The sequence below is a fragment of the Furipterus horrens genome, unplaced genomic scaffold (genome assembly GCF_987537825.1).
Source record: "Furipterus horrens unplaced genomic scaffold, mFurHor1.1.pri manual_scaffold_13, whole genome shotgun sequence".
NCBI lineage: Eukaryota > Metazoa > Chordata > Mammalia > Chiroptera > Furipteridae > Furipterus > Furipterus horrens.
The window spans coordinates 47,414,938-47,435,887 of NW_028327183.1; the positions used below are offsets into that span (position 1 = coordinate 47,414,938).

The following is a 20,950-nucleotide window of genomic DNA, read 5'->3' on the forward strand; positions in this document are numbered from 1 at the left end:
GAATGCGGCTCGTTTCCAGGCGCCGCGGGGTTAGGGAGCGCGGAGTGTGACGCGGTCCGGGCTGGCGTCGCCAGAAGCCGCAGGAGGCCGGTGGGAGGCGGCGCACGAGGCGGCGAACAGCTCGCCTCCGTGAGCGCCGGTGCTCTCACTGCCGAGGCTGCTTAGTGAGAAGCTCGGCAAATTCCTCGGCCAGGGGAACGGGGAAACTAAGGCAGACATCTGACCACCCTGGCTGAGCAACTGGCTGCCAGATACAGAAGGTCGCCGGGATGGAAAGACCTGGGTGCCTAGCGATAAGCAAGACAGAGCTGGACCTCGCCTGCAGGGTTTGGAGCCCTGACCGCCCCTCCCTGGAGTTGCATCTGGGCGTCAGGTGTAGTTCAGCTCCGGGGCCGGAAACACACCCAGGGGCTCCCCGGCCCAGCTCACTCTGTGTTTCCCTCCTTTCCTTTATGACCAGGAGCCCTTATCATAAGCCTCATTTCAGCTCGTTGACTATTTCCAGGCTGCTTGTTGGGAACTTGGCACCCGGCCTCATTTATGAAGCTGTCAAAACCATGAGCCATTGTTATTGTCGTTATCACTGCTGTTGATCCTCATAATCTCAGTTTCTGGTCCCTTTAACTCTATCATTTTTGAGTTGTCCCTTCCTCCTCCCTGGATCCTGCCTGGCAAAGAGGTGGGGAGCTGGGCAAGGGCACTCAGGGCCAAAGGGCAGGGTTTTCTTTTTCCTTTTCCACCCTGGGGAAACCCCGGGTCTCCTGGGGCTCCTGTTCTCGGTGCTGCGCAGAAGAAGGAATGTGAGCGCCCTGGGGCGGAGGGTGGAGATGGTGCCAAAGTCCCTCCCCTGCCACCACCACCCCTGTCTGTCCTGGGACCTGCTGTCTTCCAAGCGCCTGTGAGTTGGCAGCAGGCCGGAGGGGAGGGAAGGGAGCTGGAGCAGCGCCGCGTCCCTGTGGGCAAGCCGGGGCCCACTGACGGCAGGTTCCAGGAGCCATGGTGCCCCCTGATGTATGCGGGCACCGCTGGGCAGGAATCCTGCTCTCGGGTGAGTGTCCCGCTCCCCGCAGGTCGGGGTGGAGGGGTTGTGAGTGTGTGTGTGTGTGTGTGTGTGTGTGTGCAGGTACACAAAAGAGACAAATAGAGACAGACAGAAATAAAGAAATACAAAAGAGATTGACAAAGGAAGACAGAGACCAGGGTCAACGACATATATAAAGAGAGAGACAGATAGAGATGGAGTTGGAGCCGCAGAACCGGAGAGAGAGACAGAGAGAGGGAGAGAGAGTGGGAGAGAAACCTAGAGAGAGGAAGGGAAAGCTGGAACATAGACAGACAGACAGACAGACGTGAGACAGGCAGAGGGAGGATGCGCCAGCCCTGAGTGACCAGGTCACGCATGGGTGTGACCTGAGGAAGACCGGTCTGGAAGTAGGTTCTCCCCTGGCGTTGCGGGAAAGGAATTTCAGGACACACGCGGAGGAGGATTTTAAGCAGCGGTGTCCAGGTTTATTAGGAGGCCCTGGGAGAGGCTGCCGCGCTCCGCGGAGCCTTCCGGTCACTCAGCTCGTAGATGGCGTTCACTGTCCCCGGGCGCACCACGCCCGGTGTCTCTTTTACAGCCAGGCGGTTCAGCTCCGTCTCTCTGGGAGAAGTCCAGCTTCCGGGGCCACAGGCCCGCACCCGTGTCCAACAAGACCAGGAGGGCAGGGCCCAGACTGTGTCATTTCCCCGGCACGGTCTCTGCTCCCCCGCGCTGCTCCGGCCCACACATCTGCCTAAAAGAGAGACCGGGGCCCTGTGAAGCTCCTCTGTGTCTCCTTGGGCTTGGAAGAGAGTAGGATTTCTTTCAGACTATCCAGTCTCTTCCTTGGCCTTCCCGAGGCCTGCGTCCTTGTCTGATTGGATCTTCTCCCCAGACTTTCCCCGGTTTGTCTCCTCCCCTTTATGGCTTCCATCTTGGCTTCTACTGCGCCTGCACCTGGTGAGAGGATGTTCCTCTGCACCTCTGTGCCCCTTCCCATCAGTGGGACGGACTCCCTGGGGGACTGTAAAGCATCTTTCTTGGACTATGAAACCATCCTTTCCTCGTTAACCTGGCGGTTTTGGTTTTGCTCCCTTTCTTTTTGTTAGTATGTAACTAATACTGTAACATCAGGACAGGGGGTGGGTGTCGGAGGCAAAAGGGGGAAACTGCAATATTTTTATTAAAAAACAAAAGCAGTTTGCAGGCAAGGAAATGACTTTGCTCTGTGTGGGGTACACAGGCGAGGATGCAGCCTGGCTGCAGGGGCTCCAGGGTCTTCCTGGGGGGGCAGAGGGGGAGAGAGAGAGAGAGGCTGTGTGTTTCTCTGCAAGGTTTGCTTCCCCCTGGCACAGAGAAGGCAGGACTCGGGAGGAGGCAGGAAGGCAAGGGCTTGGCGAAGGCCTTCCACAGAGGGAGGTCTACCTCAGACGGGTAGGATGAGGCCCACCGTTGATGCTTTCACTCATGTTTTTCATTTGTCTTTACAACAGTTAGAGGTGGCAGGGAGTGCTATTAACCCATTTTACAAATGGGGAGACTGAGACTCAGACAGAGAACCCCACTTGTCTCCCCCCTGCTCCCCAATGGCAAAGCTAGGATCCAAACCCAGGCAGCCAGACTCTGAGCCTGTGGACTTAACCTCTAACGGCACGGGAGGCAGGAAACCCAGACATAGGAAGTATAGCAATAATAGCCACTGAACCCTATGAAGGGTTTTAAGCATGTGACCCTGGATATCTCATCAGGCTTCACAACAACCCGAGGAACGAAGTTCTACTGTTCTCCCCATTTTGCCGTTGAAGAAACTGAGGTTCACAAAGAGAAATCCCCTTGCCCATGATAACAGAGCCAGCGGCACCAAAGTCAGTATTTGCTCCCAAATATATTAAGAGCCCACGCCCTTAACCACCGGCTGAGCTGGGAATGGGCAGTGCTGGGGCCAAATTGGGGTCTTTCGAGGGGCGTAGAAAAGCGTGGCTGTCAGTCTCTGTTAATTGGGCTGCTGGGAGGGGTGAGGGAGTGTCCAGGTCAGGTGCACAGGACCGTGGCCGCTGAGCTTAGGGCACTGCCCCCCATGCCACAGTCTCTTTGAATCTCCATAAAACTGCAGAACGGCCAGATGGACAACTGGAAACTGCCGTATCTTGTTCCCCTTTCCGCTGCCATGCAAGGGAAATCTGACAAGGACAAGTCTGAGGAAGTACCCGGTGAATCCCTCCCGCCAGATAGAACAGAGCAAGGGCCCCTTGTCGGGGGGAGGATCCATGCCCATCCCTTGGCCGACAGGAGGAATGGTGCCGGTGGGGAGTGCAGTCTTTAGGAGCTGGCAGGCCAGGTTCGAGTTGGGCTTCTGCCACTTACTACATGGCCTTAGAAAATGACTTCCTCTCTGAGCAACTCTTTCCCTCTGTGCGCAAAGTGGGGGGATGGGGGGGCTGATCACACATCTCCCCCAGAGTGAGCCCATGTTCCTCACCGCCCCGCAACCCCAGGGTGCAGGTGGGATCACACTCATTTCACAGCTGTGAAAACAGGCTCAGGGAAGCTAAAAACGTGCCGCAAGTCACACGGCCGGTAAGTACCGAGTAGGAGTCAAGCCTCTTGGGATGGAGAGCCATGTCCCTGGCCTCAGACCTCCCTCCACTTATGATAAACATAATCGGACACCCCCCAACATGCCGCTCCCTCCACGAATGCCTCCTCTCTCCCCTGCCAGCCTCACTTTTGATCATGTGGAGCCTGCCAGCTGCACCCCAGCTCACCCTTGATGCCAACCTGCTCAACACCATCCGAAGTGAGAAGGATTTCTTGGGTTTGTGATCCCCTGGACCCTCCAGATTCATGGATGTGGGTACAGACAGCAAAGCTGTAATTCCCAGACATCCACCAACAGTCCACACCCAAAGTCCCAACAGCATAAATCTGATGGGCCCAGCCAGGGTCTGGCAACAGCCGGTCGGATCAGTTGTACTGGGGGCAGGGGTAACGAGGTAGACAGACTGCTGTCATAGCTGTGGTGGGACAGGCCGGCTGGCACCCCTGGGACGGGCTTGATTCTCTTTGGAGCCAACATTAATCAAGCCATCGTCCTGGCCCAGACCTTCTGCTGTACTTGTACAACCACATGTCGTGAGGCTCGGAGAGGGGACGTAATTGCCCACGATCACACCTAGAATGAGCAACAGTAGATCTAGAATGGCAGCCCAGGCATTGAGCTCCTGGGTCTCCTGATGATTCCCATCTATCCCTGTCTCTCTGGGTCCCTCTGTGACTGTGTCTTGCTTGGTCTTTCATGTCTGCGTCTCTGCCTCTGTTGCCCTCTCTCTGGTGCTCCCCGTGCAGCCTCTCTGGCCAAGCCCTCCATTTCAGTCAGCAAGGGCACTGTCACAGAGCGGAAGGACATGGTGACCTTCTCCTGTAGCACCCAGGACACCGACATTGCCATCCACTGGGTCTCCAACAATCAGCCCCTGGAGCTCCATGAGCGCATGAAGCTGTCCCCAGATGGCAAGGTGCTCACCATCATCTCTGTCCTGCGGGGGGACGCCGGGAGTTATCAGTGCGAAGCCCGGAGAGCCCACCAGGCCAAGAGCAGTGACCCCATCTACCTTGTTGTGAACTGTGAGTCCCTTTCCGTTCTCCCTAGCCCCTTGCCGACACCCGCTTCCTTAGGGATCTCGTTCAGTCACACAGCTTCGAATACCATCCAAATGTAGACTGGTCGACCCTTGAACTCCAGATGTGTAATTGTTTGATGTCTCTACTTGGATTCTACCAGAAGCATCCAATTTCATGAACTAGAACTGGGCTCCTTTCCCTTCCCCTGTTTGATCCAAAGTCTGGCCTGGGTCAGAAAAAGGAAAGAGCACTTGCTGGCAGGCTTTTCCAATCCTATTTTATCCAGGGATAAGGCTGGTATTTAATCTCCACTAGATCCCTGCATCTCCTCTGTAACTGATCCAGAGTGTGGGTGGGGAGAAGAGAAATATTAATATTAGCCATGTAAGTTCCCCTCGGAGAGCTGGTGCCGACGCTGCTGTTTGCTGCTATGATTGCTCTTGTCCTCCAGATGGTCCTGACCCCTTTGAAATCAAGGTGGATGCCAGGGTGCCCAGCGGAGAGGTGGGCGAGGTGAGAGAGGGCTCCAGCGTGACCTTCTCGGCCGAAGCACAGTCCCACCCACCCCCAGTCTACTCCTGGCTTCTCCCCAATGATTCCGTCCCGCGTCTCACGAGCACACTCACCATCCACGCCGTGTCCAGGGAACACGAGGGCATGTACAAGTGCGAGGCATCCAACAGTGCCACCCAGCTCTCCTCCTCAGCTTCTCTTAGAGTCCAAGTCCTCGGTGAGTGTCTTTTTTCTGCTCATCTCCTTTATTCCTGCAAGAATCAGAGCTCCCAGTGTCTGAGGAGGACCCAGAGCAGGTAGGAGTCCCCACATGGTGGTGGCAGAGCAGGGTTCCGACCCCAGGGAAGGGCCCGGCCCCTGCCTTGGCACACCTTCCGCAAGACCTGGTCAGCCTCGATGAGTCGTTCGTTATCTGGCTCTCTGGAAGTTGGGGTTGGTTCTCTGTAGATACAAACACTAACACAACACTCACATGTTCATGCACACAGAGTCCCACGCACAGATTATAATCACGTGCACAACACAGTCTCACATGTGCACAACACACAAGAGACACAAATTACACAACATGTAACACACAACACTACAGACACGAGACACACACAAAACCCATATAACATGCACACAATGGACATATACAAGACAATATACCGTACATAACACATTGCAAACACACAACACATGTACACACTACATACACCCCACCACACATATGGACGATGTATTAACACATGTGTGTACCATGTATAAAACACACAGGGCATATATAAAACACACACACACACATATCTCCTATACAACACATCTACAACTAACAAAATCACAAACACAAACTCACTCCCTCAAAAAACATAGACACACAATACAGGGCGGGACAAAAATAGGCTTACAGTTGTAATAATTAATAAACACAAGAATGAACTCTGTTTCTGTACGCACAACTGTAAACCTACTTTTGTCCCACCCTGTAGATAACATACACACAACACACCAGTCACACTCAACATTTTCACATACAACACAGGAAACACCACATATCATACATTCAACACCCTCAGCACATGCACACAGTTGACATAAGTATATACACTCAGTGTATCCACAGACTATGCACACAACACAGCCATATACAAAGCATGTACTTATACCACATGACACACACATAGCACATACAATACCACAGGCACAACATGCACTCACATACAGAAACAAATATGTAGACGTACACATGCAGTCACGCACACATGCCTGTGTACAGCACCCATACCTCACAGTCACAAAACACACACACCACACACACACATACAATAGACACAAACTCACACATAAAATTCATCCACATACTCCATACACACAAAACCCATAATGTGTTCACATAATTGTCACCACACAATACACACTCATACACGAGAGACTTACACATACCACCCACACAATATAGTCATATGCAAAGCACATACGTATGATGTGCACACATCACTCACAGCACATACACATCCATCCTTGGAGAGCCCTGTGGGCCTGGCCTGGGCAGGAGACTGGGGAAGGGGCCCTGAACCTTATCCTCTGTGTCTGTGTGTTTTCAGAAAGCCTGCCTAAGCCTCACATTGTGACCCCAAGCCTGAACCTTGTGGAGAATGCCAACAATGTGCCCCTGACCTGCCAGACCACCAATGAGAGCGCCCCAGTCCAGTGGTTACTGAGGGGCCAGCCCCTCCTACCCAGCACGCACCTGGTGCTGACAGACAACAATAGGACCCTGGTCATCCACCGCCTCCGGCGGGACGACACAGGGCCCTATGAGTGTGAGGTCTGGCTCGGGGGCAACTGGACCCGAAGTGACCCCCTCAGGCTGACCATCCACTGTGAGTCCCCCCGAGCCTGGACCTTCTCCTACTCCCTTCCTCCCTCGCTTTTAGTTCTTCCTGTGGCCAATCATTGCACAATTACTGGGTGCCTGCTCTGTGCCAGGCACATCTGGGCACGAACAAGACAAAGCCCCTGCCCTTATGGAGCTCATGTTGTAAGGGGGGGGGGCAGACCATAAACCCTAAGCAAGGAAGATACATGTATGTCCAATGGGGCTAAGGCCAAGGAGGACCATGAGGCAGCAACAGGGGTGGCTGGGAGGGGGAAGATGTTGCAGTCTTAGCTGGGGTGGTCAGTGAAGGCCTCTTAGAGGAGGTGGCCTTGGTGCACAGCTGGAGGAGGCAGGGTGTGAGCCATGCAGGCAGCTAAGGGAAGAGAGTTCTGAGAGGTGGGGGGTGGGGGGTGGGGGAAAGACTGTGCATGGCCTGTCAGAGGGCCCCAACGAGGCCCAGGTGACCAGAGAGATGAATCAGGGGGAGAGTGGAACAGGAGAGGTCGGGAGGTAACAGGGTCGAGGCAGATCACGCAGGGCGCTGTGGGCCATGATGAGGGCACCGGAGCCACAGAGGCCCTGCGCAGTGGAGGGGTAGGACAGTGAAGTTTCATAGGTCTCCCTGGCCCTTGTCTACTGGGCGGAAGCAGGGGAGGGCAGAGGTTGTAGGAAGTGGTGTTTGTCCGGGTCCTTGGAAAGGCAGCCCCCACGGTGGGATTAAGTTGGATTATACACGCAAGGATTTTATTGGGGGTGATGCTCCTGTGAGGAAAAGTAGAGAGGGAGCCAGGAAGACTGGGACGGCCATGGGCTGAGATGCAAGCCCGACCCCAAGTGAGAGGGAACGCGGGGAGGACTGGGTGGAAGCGTGTAGACCGCCGTGTAGTCTAAGGAACGTTGCCAGGGCTGTCAGGAGTCCCATGTCTGCCAGGAAGGGGCCTGCCTCAGTTTCTCCAACACACTCAGGTATTGGCAAGGTGCAGCCCACAGGAGGGCCGGGAGTAGATTTCAGGGCACAACAGCTGGACCTTTGGTTAATTAAACTCCGGCACTTGGAGGTCTGCACAGCGCCCTCTCGTGGTGACAGAGTACAATTGTCCAACAAGAGATGGGGCTGGGCCACGGTGGCCCCGGTGGGTGATGTGAAGTGGTGGGACTGGGGATCTATTTGGAATGTCAGACTCACAGGATTTGCTGCTGGTTGACATAACACAGAAGAGAAAGAGAGCAGTCAAGAACAAGCCCAAGGTTTTTTGCCTGAGCTACTCAAAGGCTGTAGAAACCATGAGCTGAGGTGGAGAAGTTTGGGGGGAAGAGGTCACGCAGGGAGAGGAAGCAGGGGTCCACTTTTCTACCTGTTATGTAGCAGGGGGATATAGACAAAGGGTTAAATACGACACCTTTCTCCTCTCCCCCCTCCTTCCCTCTCTCTCTAAAATCAATAAGTATATCCCTGGGTGAAGATTTTTTTTTAAAAAGAAGGAAGAAAAGACAAAACTTCCAATGTGGAAGTAAACGGGGCAGAATAGGATCATTTGCCAGTGGAGGCTGGGCACATGTTTGGTTTTGCACACAGATGGCCCTGACCACGTGAACATCACCAGGGGGTCGGAGTCCGGAGTGGTCAGCCATGTCAAGATGGAGCTCAACTCCAACCTGACCTTGCAGTGTCGGGCCCAGTCCCAGCCAGATGCTGTGTACAGCTGGATCCTTGAACACTCCACTATTGTGCATGAGGGGGAGAAGCTGGTCATCGAGGCTCTGACCTGGGAACACCAGGGCACCTACAACTGCACAGCTCTCAACCTTCAGACCCGCCTGGCCTGCTCCGCCTCGGTCCTGGTCATAGTGGAAGGTGAGTCCTTCAGGTGTATACCTCCTCCTGGGGTACAACTGGCTTTTCCTGGCCTCACGGTGTAGAAATGAGTGTACTGTGTGCGCAGGTTGCCACTCCAGAGCTGTTCAATCCCACCTTGAATGTTCAGGCCCTAGAACCTCTACTTCCTAGCTGCATGTTCTGGAAACCTCTGAAGCTGCTCTGATCCTCAGTTTCCCTGCCTGGAAATAGGGTACATGATGCCTGCCTTTCATAGCTGTCTAGAAGTACAATGAGCCAGGGAGAGAAGGAGCGAGCGGGTAGGGGAACCAGGAATTACATTAATAGCAACTGGGTGTGACTGGCAGCCAGTCCCTGTATTTCTTTCTTTCCTTTTTTAAAAAATAAATCAAGTCACCATTTTAATTTTTATTATTTTATTTTATTTTTTATAGTTTGTTGTCATTTTATTTTTTAATAGTTTATTTATTTATATTTAGAGAGGGGGAAGGGAGAAAGAAAGAGAGGGAGAGAAACATCAGTGTGTGAGAGATGCATCGATTGGTTGCCTCTCACACACCCCCAACTGGGAACCTGGCCTGCAACCCAGGCATGTGCTCTGACTCAGAATCAAACTGGCAGCCCTTCAGTTCACAGGCTGGCACTCAGTCCGCTGAGCCACACGAGCCAGAGCAAGTCCTTGTATTTCTGTCTCGGCATCTTGAGCAGACAACACAGTGTCACTATTAGCCAGGGCTCACATCTGGCTCCAGTGCTTACAAGCTGTGTGACCTTGGGCATGCTACTTAACCTCTCTGGGCTTCTGATCCCTTTTCTGTAAAAGAAACATAGTAATTATATATATATATACACACACACATATGTATATATATACACACATATATATAAAATTACATGTATGTATATGCCTGACATATGGCATTTGTTAAACAAATAAAATTATTTTTTATTGAGTTTGCACCACATACCTGAAGCAAGTCTTTCTATGTTTAATATCCACAAACATTTCTTGGGTATCTCTGCCTGCCAGCTACGAGGTGGGCCTGTATCTTGATTGAGAACTAGAGACTCCAGCCCTATCCCTAGGGTTGGAAACCAGGCTGGCTGCCTCAAGAGCAATGTTCTTAGTTGTCCATGAAGCAGAAGACCCCATGCAGCTCCCCAAATTACCTAATTTAATCTTCAGAACAACCCTCTGGTCTTGTTAGGACCATTTGATGGATGGAGAAACACAGACTGAGAGGAGGAAGCAGTGAGTTCACTTGATGCTCACAGGAGTGTAGGATTTGAAAGAGATCTTGTAAGAAAGGCTTTTAGAGCTTTGAGCTTGGTGGATGTAAGTTTCTGTCATCATCAGCAGCAGCAGCATCATCATCATCATCACGATCATCACCTTTTATCAAGCCCCCACTAAGGGCCAGGCACTATGCTGATACTTTTCCGTGTGATCTCATTTCATCTCTTAAAATCCGATAGGGTTATGAATTGCTATGCTCCTTTGACATAGAAAGGAATGGAGGCTCAGTGAATGAAACCAAGAACCGCTCAGGCATCCAGGAAACCCCTCCTGCTCCTCCAGTGCAGAGCCTCTGCCTCATGCCCGACCCTATTGGCTGCCTTCTCAATCCCTATGGCTGAACTTCACCCCTTTGAGAAAGGTTCTGGGCAGAAGCAGGATGAGCAAACAGCAGGCCCATATTAATGATAACAACTGCCGTTTATTAATCAATCACTGACCGTGTGCCTGGCATTGACATTCATAATCTCATTTCATCTTGACAACAGCTCTGTGCAGTGGGTACCATTTCCCTCACTTTGCAGATGAAGAAATAAGACTTGAAAGGGAAGTCATTTGTCCTTGGTCACAGGGCCCCAGAGAGCGAAAGGGGACTCAGGGGAAAGCCAGGTTTCTGGTCATCAAAGCCCCTTCCTGTGAAAGCCATATTTGATCCATCATCCTAAGCTGTATCATCATCACACCAACACAACCGCGTGAAGTAGGCCCTATTATCCCGTTTTACAGAAAAGACAACTGAAGCAGAGACGTTGAGCGCATGGTCAAGGTCACACAGCTGTGAACCTAGGCTCTGACTCCAGAAATGAGGCTATCACTACCACAAAATCTTGCCTCTCAGTGACTGGAAAACCAGTGTTCACCAAATGAAGTGGAGATAGAGCCACAGGCTTGGGAACGGGGCTGGGAGCAGGGACGCGAGTGTGACAGGCCACGTCCTGCCTGATTCTCTCTCCTGGCCCAGGTCCCCAGGCGCCGCTGTCTGCAGGGTCCATTGCTGGCATTGCCATGGGGATCCTGGCTGCTGTCCTGCTGTCCATAGGGCTGGGCTTCTTCTTCTACATCAGAAATACCAGATGGTAAAGTAGGGAATAGGGTTGGGGTGTGGCTCTCAGGGGGCCTGCCCTGCGGTGTGTGTGTGTGTGTGGGGCCCTGCCCTGCAGTGTGTGTGTGTGGGGGGGGGGCCTGCCCTGTGGTGTGTGTGGGGGGCCTGCCCTGCGGTGTGTGTGTGTGTGTGGGGGGCCTGCCCTGCGGTGTGTGTGTGGGGGGCCCTGCCCTGCGGTGTGTGTGGGGGGGGCCTGCCCTGTGGTGTGTGTGGGGGGGCTGCACTGCGGTATGTGTGGGAGGGGTCGGCCCTGCAGTGTGTGTTTGTATGGTGGGGGCCTGCCCTGCAGTGTGGGGGGGGGGGGAGGGCCTGCCCTGCAGAGTGTGTGTGTGTGGGGGGCCTGCCCTGCAGAGTGTGTGGGGGGGGGCCTGCCCTGCAGTGTGTGTGTGGGGGGGCCCTGCCCTGCAGTGTGTGTGGGGGGGGGCCTGCCCTGCAGTGTGTGTGTGGCGGGGGCCTGCCCTGCAGTGTGTGTGTGGGGGGGGCCCTGCCCTGCGGTGTGTGTGTGGGGGGGGCCTGCCCTGCAGTGTGTGTGGGGGGGGGCCTGCCCTGCAGTGTGTGTGTGTGGGGGGCCTGCCCTGCAGTGTGTGTGTGTGGGGGGCCTGCCCTGCAGTGTGTGTGTGTGGGGGGCCTGCCCTGCAGTGTGTGTGTGGGGGGGGCCTGCCCTGCAGTGGGGGGGGGGGCCTGCCCTGCAGTGTGTGTGTGTGGGGGGCCTGCCCTGCAGTGTGTGTGTAGGGGGGCCTGCCCTGCGGTGTGTGTGTGGGGGGGAGCTTGCCCTGCAGTGGGGGGTTGGGGGGTCCGCGGGGGAGGAGGCGGTTGCTGACCATGGTGCTGAGCTGTGTCTGTGGCACATGGGGACTTCAGAGGATTTGTGGCATTGCCTAAGAATGGATGTACAGTATGGGCGGAGCCCGTGGAGGTGGGGAGGACTAGATGCACAGAAGTGTGAGAGCTTTGGGGTTTCAGGCGCTCAAGGAAAACAGCAGAGGACCCCATCCATAAGGTCACCACACCCACCTCCGAGGAGGAGCATGCTGCCCAGCCTAGTTCCGGTAAGTGGCTTCGTAGCTGATGTCCAGGGCAGTGGTGAGGGCTGGGGAAGGGGCTGGTGCTGGGATCCCACCTGCTCCCAGCTTGGCCGCCAGGTCACCATGCGATCATGGGCAGGCCCTGCTCTCTCTGAGCCTCAGTGTGCCCCTCTGGAAGATGGGTGAGATTGGAGTCAAGAACTCTGAGGAGCTCTGCCTGCTCCAACAGCCACAGCAAACACAGGGCATCCTGCTGTGCACCTCTCCTCCCTCACTGTCAGAAAGCCTTGGTAATTGATTGCTGTAGACAGAGAGAATCAATCACAACACTTCTCCCTGCTGAATCCAAACCAGGCTTATAATCTATCTTAACACAGCGGCCCAAGCACCTCTACTGATGGGTGGGAACTGACCAAAGGCAAAGTGAAACACCTTTGCCATCTCTGGCCCAGGACGCTAGAAGGATGGGCCTCACCAGATAGAAGTCCTCTAGAGACTCCCAAAATGGCTCAATTAGGACAAACCCATGCGACTGGGGACCCACTTGTACAGCTGAGGCTAGGTCTTAGATTTCTGTCCTCATCTGTTTCATCAAGCAGCCTTCTCTGACTTAGAACTAGTTGTCTGGGACATCCCAGGTCAAGCTTTTTGGAGATGGGATGAGGAATCCTGGGAGAAAAGAAGGAAGGTTTCCGTCACCTCCTTCCTGAGAATAGCAGTGACCTGGAGAAACAGCCCTTCCCCCCCAAGATCTCTTCCTAACTCCAGCCCTGTGCTGGCATTTGTTTTCTCTAGACTGGCCAAGGCCTGTGTATGAAAATATACCTAAACTTCAGGGTCAGGTCGCAGTCAAAAAGGTGGGTGATGCTCCAAAGGGACCCTCCCTGCTCCCCTGACTGTCTGGCTCTTCCCCTGCTATTCCAGTCCCATTTCTTGAGGGTAGGGGGATCGGGCATGTTCTCTTGAGGACCCCAGGGCCAGCTTGGGTCCCTGCATTTTGTCCTCTGTCTCCTCTGGGGATCCCAAGACCCTCCTGGCTTTTCCAGCTCCTCTCCTTGTGCTCCTGTTCTCCAGCGTGACAATGCCTAACCTTGGGCCACTCTGGGAATCAGAAGGGACGTCACTGCTTCTGAGGCTAATGCCATTTCTGAGAATTTCTGTTGTGGCTCCAATCCCAAGCCCCATGACCTCTTTATTTCTTTTTCTGTCCCCAGATGCTGCCTCCAGAGCCCCCAGAGAAGTTCTATGAGGTATATTAACTCTGCTGGATTTGATTTTAAAAGCTGCAGAGGAAATACAATCCTAGAATTTTAGATTTGACAAGTAGGAGGAACCATCTTGCCTAAATTTCTTTTTTTTTTTAAGATTTTTTTATAAGTATTTATTTTTAGAGAGAGGGGAAGGGAGGAAGAAAGAGAGGAAGAGAAACATCCGTGTGATTGCCTCTTGTGCGCCCCCAACCTAGGACTTGGCCCACAACCCAGGCTTGTGCCCTGACTGGGAATCGAACCAGTGACCCTTTAGTTCACAGGCCAGTGCTCAATCCACTGAGCCACACCAGCCAGGGCTTTCCTAAACTTTATTGTGCATTGCAGGGCCAGGGATGGGAAGAAAGTGGAAAGCGCAAACTGGTACTTCCCAGACGCTGTGATCCTAAGGCAGTCTGTGCCTGTGGACCCTAATCAGTCTCTGGGTTCACTTGCAGAAGAAGCTGCCTTGTGCAGCCCCTGAGGACTATTATCCCGGCCCCAGGAAGCCATTGCCCAAACCCAAGTTGCATCCATTGGGCTCCACTCCACCACAAGGAAACACAGAGTCAACCTACGAGGTATTTTTATGTCTCACAGAGTCTTTGGAGAGATTGAGAGCTTTTTCCTCCTTGCTAAAGAATCTGTGAAATAAACTATCGAGATAATTTCCCTTTAAAAGCCTTTTCAACTCTGTGTCACCCATTTTCGTCCCATTACTTTACTTCCTTGCCATTCTTGTCCTCCATCCATTCCTCCTTTCCATCCATATATTTAATCCAGCCCATCCGCTCTGCTTCTTAGCACTCAGTTCCTCTCTAGTCCGAGTCCCTATTTACACTAATTTCCGTTCGATCGGCATTCATTTCATCCCACTGCATTCTGTTTCTTCCCATTCCATAGATTTCTTTTCCATTCGCTTCCTTTCCTTTCCATTTCTTTCTTTCTCTTCCCTAATTTCCTGGTCCCCGTTCCTTCCCCTTCCATTCAATTCCGTTTTGCTGTTTCCCATTGTCCTCCATGCTGCTCCCTTCTGTTTATTCTTCTTTTTTCCTCTCTACCCATTCACTTGATTATGTTCCATTCCATTCCATCCCATCCCACTCCATTCTTTTCATTTCCCCCTGCTCCTCCGAGTCTCTTCCACTGCACGCCATTCCACTTGTCTTCATCACCTTCCGTTCCATACGTCCCCCTTCATTTCCTACTTTCAAGTCTTTTCATTCCCTTCCACTTCAGTTGCATCAGTTTCATTCAATTCCATTTCATTATTTTAGGGTCCGCAGCATTCCATTCCCTCTCTTTTCACTCTTCAATGTCATGGCTTCTCTTCCATCCTTTAATTCCCACAGTTTCCCTTCATTGTATTACTTTCTTGTCATTTCCTCTCCACCCCCTTCCTCACTTTGTCACTTCACTGCTTTCTGTTCCATCCTTTTCCTTAAATTCATTCGCTTTCCGCTCCTTTCCATTCAGTTCTGTTCTGATCCTGCACTTCGTTTCATTCCTCTTCTTTCCACGTCATTTTTTCTGACTTTACTCTTTCCCACTACAATTTTCCTTTCCATTCCATTCCTTTCTTCCGTATTTCTTGGGACACTATGCCACTTACCCCACCCCATCCCCTGCCTTTTGTTGCCATTGCACTCTTTGCTGTCCCATTTCTCTTGATTTCACTCATGCCTTTCCTATCCCTGTCGGCTGCGCTGCTAACTATTCCTTTTTAACGCATTTCCTTTTTTTCTGATCCTTCATTTCTCTCATGATATTTACTTCCTGACATTTCTCCCACGGGGGATTTGAGGCACTTCGCAGCAAGCTTACATACCACACTATAAAATGGTGCTAAGTCAGAAATAGGAATCACAATCAGAAAAAATATTTTTAATAATAGTAGGAAGATACAGATAAAATGTAAAAATATGCTGGACCTACAGAGTATCTGTCCCTGTACTTTTCATTTGTCTTTGAGTTTCCTGGTCGCCAAATAAAAAAGAGAAGTACAATCCATATCATCCCCCAAAAGGAAGAAAACTATTGGCTCATCCAGGCATAAGCAGAGCCTCCCATAGCAAGTTCAGCTAACTTGGGTGATGGCTTCCTCATTCTAAGGGCAAGTGAAATCACTTCAGAGAACTTGACTGATAACACCTGTCACTGGAACTAGCCAGATTACTCCAGGTCCAGAATGGACTTTAGACCCTATGCTCTAAGGGAAGCAGTCACTAATCAACTTCGAGGAGGCAGAAGAGGGAGGCCAAATCCCTGCCTCATCGACAATGTTTTGTTAGGTTTGGAAAAGAGAGACTTTAGGGACATAGAGTTGTAATATTTCACTGTCTGAAGGCTGGCTTTGGGTAGAGGGATAGATATGTTCCCTGTTGTTCCAGAGGGCAGGCCAGTTACCTTGGAGGCTATTTGAGGGTAGCAGACTTTAGACCAGATAACAGATGAACCATTCTTGAAAGATGTGAAAATCCTCACCTGAGAATATGTTTATTGATATTAGAAAGAAAGAGAGAGAGAGAGAGAGAGAGAGAGAGAGAGAGAGAGAGAGAGAGAGAGAGAGAGAGAGAGAGAATTTGATGTGAACGAGAAACCTCAATCAGTTGCCTCCCATATATGCCCTGACCAAGGATTAAACCTGCAACCTAGGTATGTGCCCTGACCAGGAATGGAACCCACAACCTTTTTGTGTATGGGATGATGCTCCAACCAACTGAGTCACCTGGCCAAGGCTAAATTAGGGATTTTTTACAAGGCAAACCCTCTGAAAGTAGTTCAGATAAAATGGGGAGTAATTGGAAGAACACTGGGGAATCTCAGATAATTCAATTTCAGAAATTACTTGTGGGCCACATGGGGACTGGACTGTTATTAGGAAAATTTTTCTCTTGTGTGATTGCTCATTTTTTAAAGTATATTTTATTGATTATGCTGTTACAGTTGTCCCAATATTTTCCCTTTGCTCCCCTCTGCCCAGTACCCTCCTCCCCTCCAGCAATCCCACCCCCCTTAGTTCATGTCCACGGGTCGTGCATATAAGTTATTTGGCTTCACCCTTTTCTATATTATTCTTAACTTCCTCCCGTCTATTTTGTACCAACCAATTATGCTTCTTAATCCCTGCACCATTTCCCCATTTCTCCCCCTTCCCCCTCCCAGCTTATAACTCTCCAAATGGTCCCCATACCTATGATTCTGTTCCTATTCTGGTTGTTTACTTAGTTGGATTTTGTTTTTATTTTTTAGATTTAGTTGTTGATAGCTGTGAGTTTGTTGTAATTTTAGTGTTCATAGTTTTGATCTTCTTTTTCTTAAATAAGTCCCTTTGACATTTCATACAATAATGGCTTGGTGATAATGAACTCTCCTTTAGTTTTACCTGGTCTGGGAAGCACTTTATCTGCCCTTCCATTCTAAATGATAGCTTTGCTGGATAGAGTGATCTTGGTTGTAGGTCCTTGCTTTTCATCACTTTGAATACTTCTTGCCAGTCCCATCTTGTCTGCAAAGTTTCTCTTGAGAAATCAGCTATAGTCTTATAGGCACTCCTTTGTAGGTAACTCTCTGCTTTCTTCTTGCTGCTTTTAAGATTCTCTTTATCTTGAACCTTTGGCGTTTTAATTATGATGTGTCTTGGTGTGGTCCTCCTTGGGTCTAGCTTGTGTGGGACTCTCTGTGCTTCCTGGACTTGTATGTCTATTTCCTTTGCCAAATTTTGGAAGCTTTTCTTCATTATTTTTCACTTAAGCTTTCAATTTCCTGATCTTCCTTTTCTCCTTCTGGCACCCCTATGATTCTGATGTTGGTATGTTTAAAGTTGTCCCAGAGGTTCCTAAGCCTCTCCTCATTTTTTTTGATTCTTGTTTCCTCATTCTGTACTGGATGACTGTTTTTTTCTTCCTCCTTTGCTTCACCATTGGTTTTGTGTGGATTTTTTTGTTTGTTTGTTTCATTTAGTATAGCATTCACTTCTTCCCTTATGCGTTTGTTGTACTTAAGCATATCTGTCAAGCCTGTGAACATCTTTATCACCAGTGTTTTGAACCCTGCATCTGTTAGGTTGGCTATCTCTTCATCTGTTAGGTTGGCTATCTCCTCCTCACTTAGTTCTCCCACTGGAACCTTGATTCATTCTCTCTTTTGGGCCATACCTCTCTGTCTCCTCATCTTGACAGGCTTCCATGTTTGTTTGCCTCTGTGTCTTCGGTAGAACTGTTGCACCTGTTATGTTGTAAGAGGCCGAGCCTTAGGTATTCGTCAGTATGGGTGATCCATTTCACCGTGTTGTGGTACTTGGGGGTGGAGGGGTCTGAGAGGGAACAATGCCACTTTCTCAGCACTCGCCCCTTTTCCAGACACTTCTTCCACTTCCATATGGGATTGGTGCCACTCTAGCTGTTGTTGCCCTGGCTGTCATTCCCAGAGTGGGTGGGTCTGTGGATGTTCTAGGACCGTGGAGGCCATTTAAACAAGTGGACTCTGCTGAGAGACCAGCATTTTCTTCCTCTGCCCCAACCCCCAGTGGTTTGCACAGTCAGAAGCAATGAGGCTTTATTTTCCCTGGTGCTGGAACTGTGAGCTGTGTGGTCTGGTCTGGTGCTGGGAACACTCCCCAGGTGTCCCTCCTTTTTAAAACGTGTGACTGTGCTTTCTGCTGGCCTGCCACTGCCTCAGCTGCTGTCCCCATCACACTGCATCCTCTCCACTCTGGCTTCGCCCCTCCTACTTCTCTGGATGAGTATTTCTCCTTCATATCTTTGTTTGTTGGAATTCCATGCAGCTCAATTTTCTGGAACTTCGTCTCTAGTTTTGATGTAGTTGTGCTCCTTCTTAGTTGTGGAGGGAGATGCAGCGTGTCTGCCTAAGACTACATTTTGGCTGGAAATCATCTGATTGATCATTTTTGCTGATCTATGAATTTGTTCCATTTTTCTTAGTCCAGATTGAACTCTTAGGTGACTTTCCTGGTCACTATTCTTCTATAACTTCAGATTATATAAAACACCCTCTGCTACTTTAAGGTTTCTAGGTTCAAATTTTCCAGAGAAGAATCAGACTGGCTCAGGCTATTGCATGGATTGTGTTTAGGTTGGTCAGTTTTCCAATCAGCTATGAACTGCTATAAACCTAGTCCCCTTGGCCTCTCTCTTTACCAGGATCTGGAGATATGTTTGTTCCCATTTATTGGTAGAGCAAAAAGTTCTTCCTGGAAATCTCACCCACCAAACTTCCTTTTATAGATAAAAGGCATAAATGCTGACACCTGGTAGTCCATGTTGCAAGGAAGGCTGAGAAAGTGAGGTGATTTTCTTCCCAGGCTCTTCACAGAAGCATGTCAGGGTGTTAGGTCAGTCAACTCAGCATACGCTACATTCTAGAGTAACGAACGAGTAGGAGTGAGCCATGCAGAGATCTGGGACATTCCAAGTTGAGGGGCATCAAGTTAAAAGGCCCTGAGGCGGGTGTATTAGTGATCTGTTGTGCATAATGAATTACCACAAACTTACTAAATTAAAGCAACATTCATTTACTATTTCAGTTTCTGTGGATCAGGAGTCCAGGCATTGCTCATATTGATCTTCTGCAAGGTTGTAATCAAGGTGTTAGCCAAAACTCAGGTCTTATCCAGGGCTTGACTCAGGGAAGGATCCTCTTCCACCCAAGCTTATGTGTTTATTGGCAGCATTCAGTTCCTTACAGGTTGTCATCTGAGGGCTTTGGTTTCTTATTGGCTGTCAGCTGGAGGCCATTCTCACTCCTTTGCCATGTGGGCCTTTCCACAGGCAGCTCACAAAACTACTTCAAAGCCAAGACAGAAGTCACAATCTTACATAACAGAATCACATGCATACAGTCTTGTACTTCAGGTCATCTTTGTCATATTCTACTGGTTAGATGCAAGTCAGGGTCTTTCCCTCAAGGGAAGAGGGATAACACAAAGGCATGAATACCAGGATATGGGGATTGTGGGTGCCACCTTAGCATCTGTCCCCCACAGTGGGGAAATATATGGGCCATTCCAGGATTAGCGAGGTGCCAGTGTGACTGAAGTGCAATAAGAAAGGAGGAAGTTATTTGGAATTTTCAACAATGGGGAAGGAGAGTGCCAGGGTGCTGGGGTCCTGGGTGACAGCAAGTAGAGAAGGAGGACTCACCCAGAAGATGGAACTCACCCTTTCTCCTTGTGTAACAGGTGCTTGTGAATCGAGAATGCAGCATTTACTGCCGAATTAAGCCCTCAGCCTAATGGAAGCAGAGATCCTCTCTTCAGAAGTCCTAAAGAAATCATGCTTGGCCATATATTCAATTACATCTATTGGGTACTTATTATATTCCAGCCACTCTCTTGGTAGACTTTGTAACAGTCAGTTTCAATGTGTTATTCAGGCTCTGGACCTTAGATCCCACCAAATCTTAGGCTTTGACTCATATTTCCTTAAAAGCAACAGAATCAGGGGAAAAGTAACCTAGAATTACAGGGCCAAGGTCTGAGACTCCATAGCTGGAGTAGCCATAGTTGCATCATAAGAACAGGCACACACTGTGAATGGACTCAGCATTCAGGGAGAAGTGTGAGCCAGCCAGAGATCTCAGGCTTTTAACATCGTTTTGAAAATAGTAGCCAATGCAATCCAACACGAAAGGGGCTATCTGGTTTAAAATACTGAAGAGATGAAATTACTACCTGTAGGTGATTGTCTCACTAGAAAAGCTAAGAGGATAAAATGGAATACTATAAAAATTCATAACATTTCAGGTTAACCAGATACAAAATAAATACTTTTCTTTAAAAAAAAAAATCCTTATCCGAGGACATGTTTCCATTGATTTTTAGAGAGGGAGAGGAAAGGAGAGAGAGAGAGGGAGAGAAAAAGAGAGAGAGAAAAAAAAGAGAAACATTGATGTGAGAGATCAGTTGGTTGCCTCCCATACACACTCCAACCAGGGATGGAAACCACAACCTACGCCTGTGCCCTGACCAAGAATTGAACCGGCAACCCTTTGCTGCACTAAACGACACTCCAAGCAACTGAACCATGTGGCCAGGGCAAAATAAATATTTCTTATAAAAACAACAACAAAGTTATAAGACATTTCAAATAACAGTGTTTTTTGTTGTTGTTAAAGGTCAGAATTTATGTAAGGAAAACTATAGGAGTGTTTTGGAAGCATTTAAAGAAACTTAAAAATACCATATTTTCATACAGGGCTCTAATTTTCTGTTTCCTCCCTGGTGGGGAGGAAATAAATATCACAATTTCCTTACTGTGACTGGGCTGGTTAATAAGGTGTTGGCTGTTAAAAGTGTTTAACGTAGAACCAAGAACCTTTATTTATTCAAAACAAACAAGTATTTATTGGGCATCTTTTAGGTGTGAGGTACCTTAGGTGCTGGGGCTAAGGCAGTAATAAAATA

The 20,950-nt window shown here is 50.0% G+C and overlaps 1 protein-coding gene across 1 annotated transcript; it reads left to right on the forward strand.

Annotated features, from left to right (window-relative positions):
• The first annotated feature begins 996 nt into the window (after positions 1 to 996).
• Positions 997 to 20,800, forward strand: CEACAM20 (CEA cell adhesion molecule 20). Its single transcript, XM_090260654.1, has 12 exons — positions 997 to 1,048; positions 3,744 to 3,821; positions 4,370 to 4,648; positions 5,097 to 5,375; positions 6,745 to 7,023; positions 8,596 to 8,874; positions 11,115 to 11,229; positions 12,219 to 12,304; positions 13,076 to 13,137; positions 13,495 to 13,530; positions 13,986 to 14,108; positions 19,727 to 20,800. The coding sequence occupies exons 1-12, from the start codon at positions 997 to 999 to the stop codon at positions 19,778 to 19,780; spliced, it is 1,722 nt and encodes a 573-aa protein (XP_090116780.1). The 3' UTR covers positions 19,781 to 20,800.
• The last annotated feature ends 150 nt before the right edge of the window (positions 20,801 to 20,950 follow it).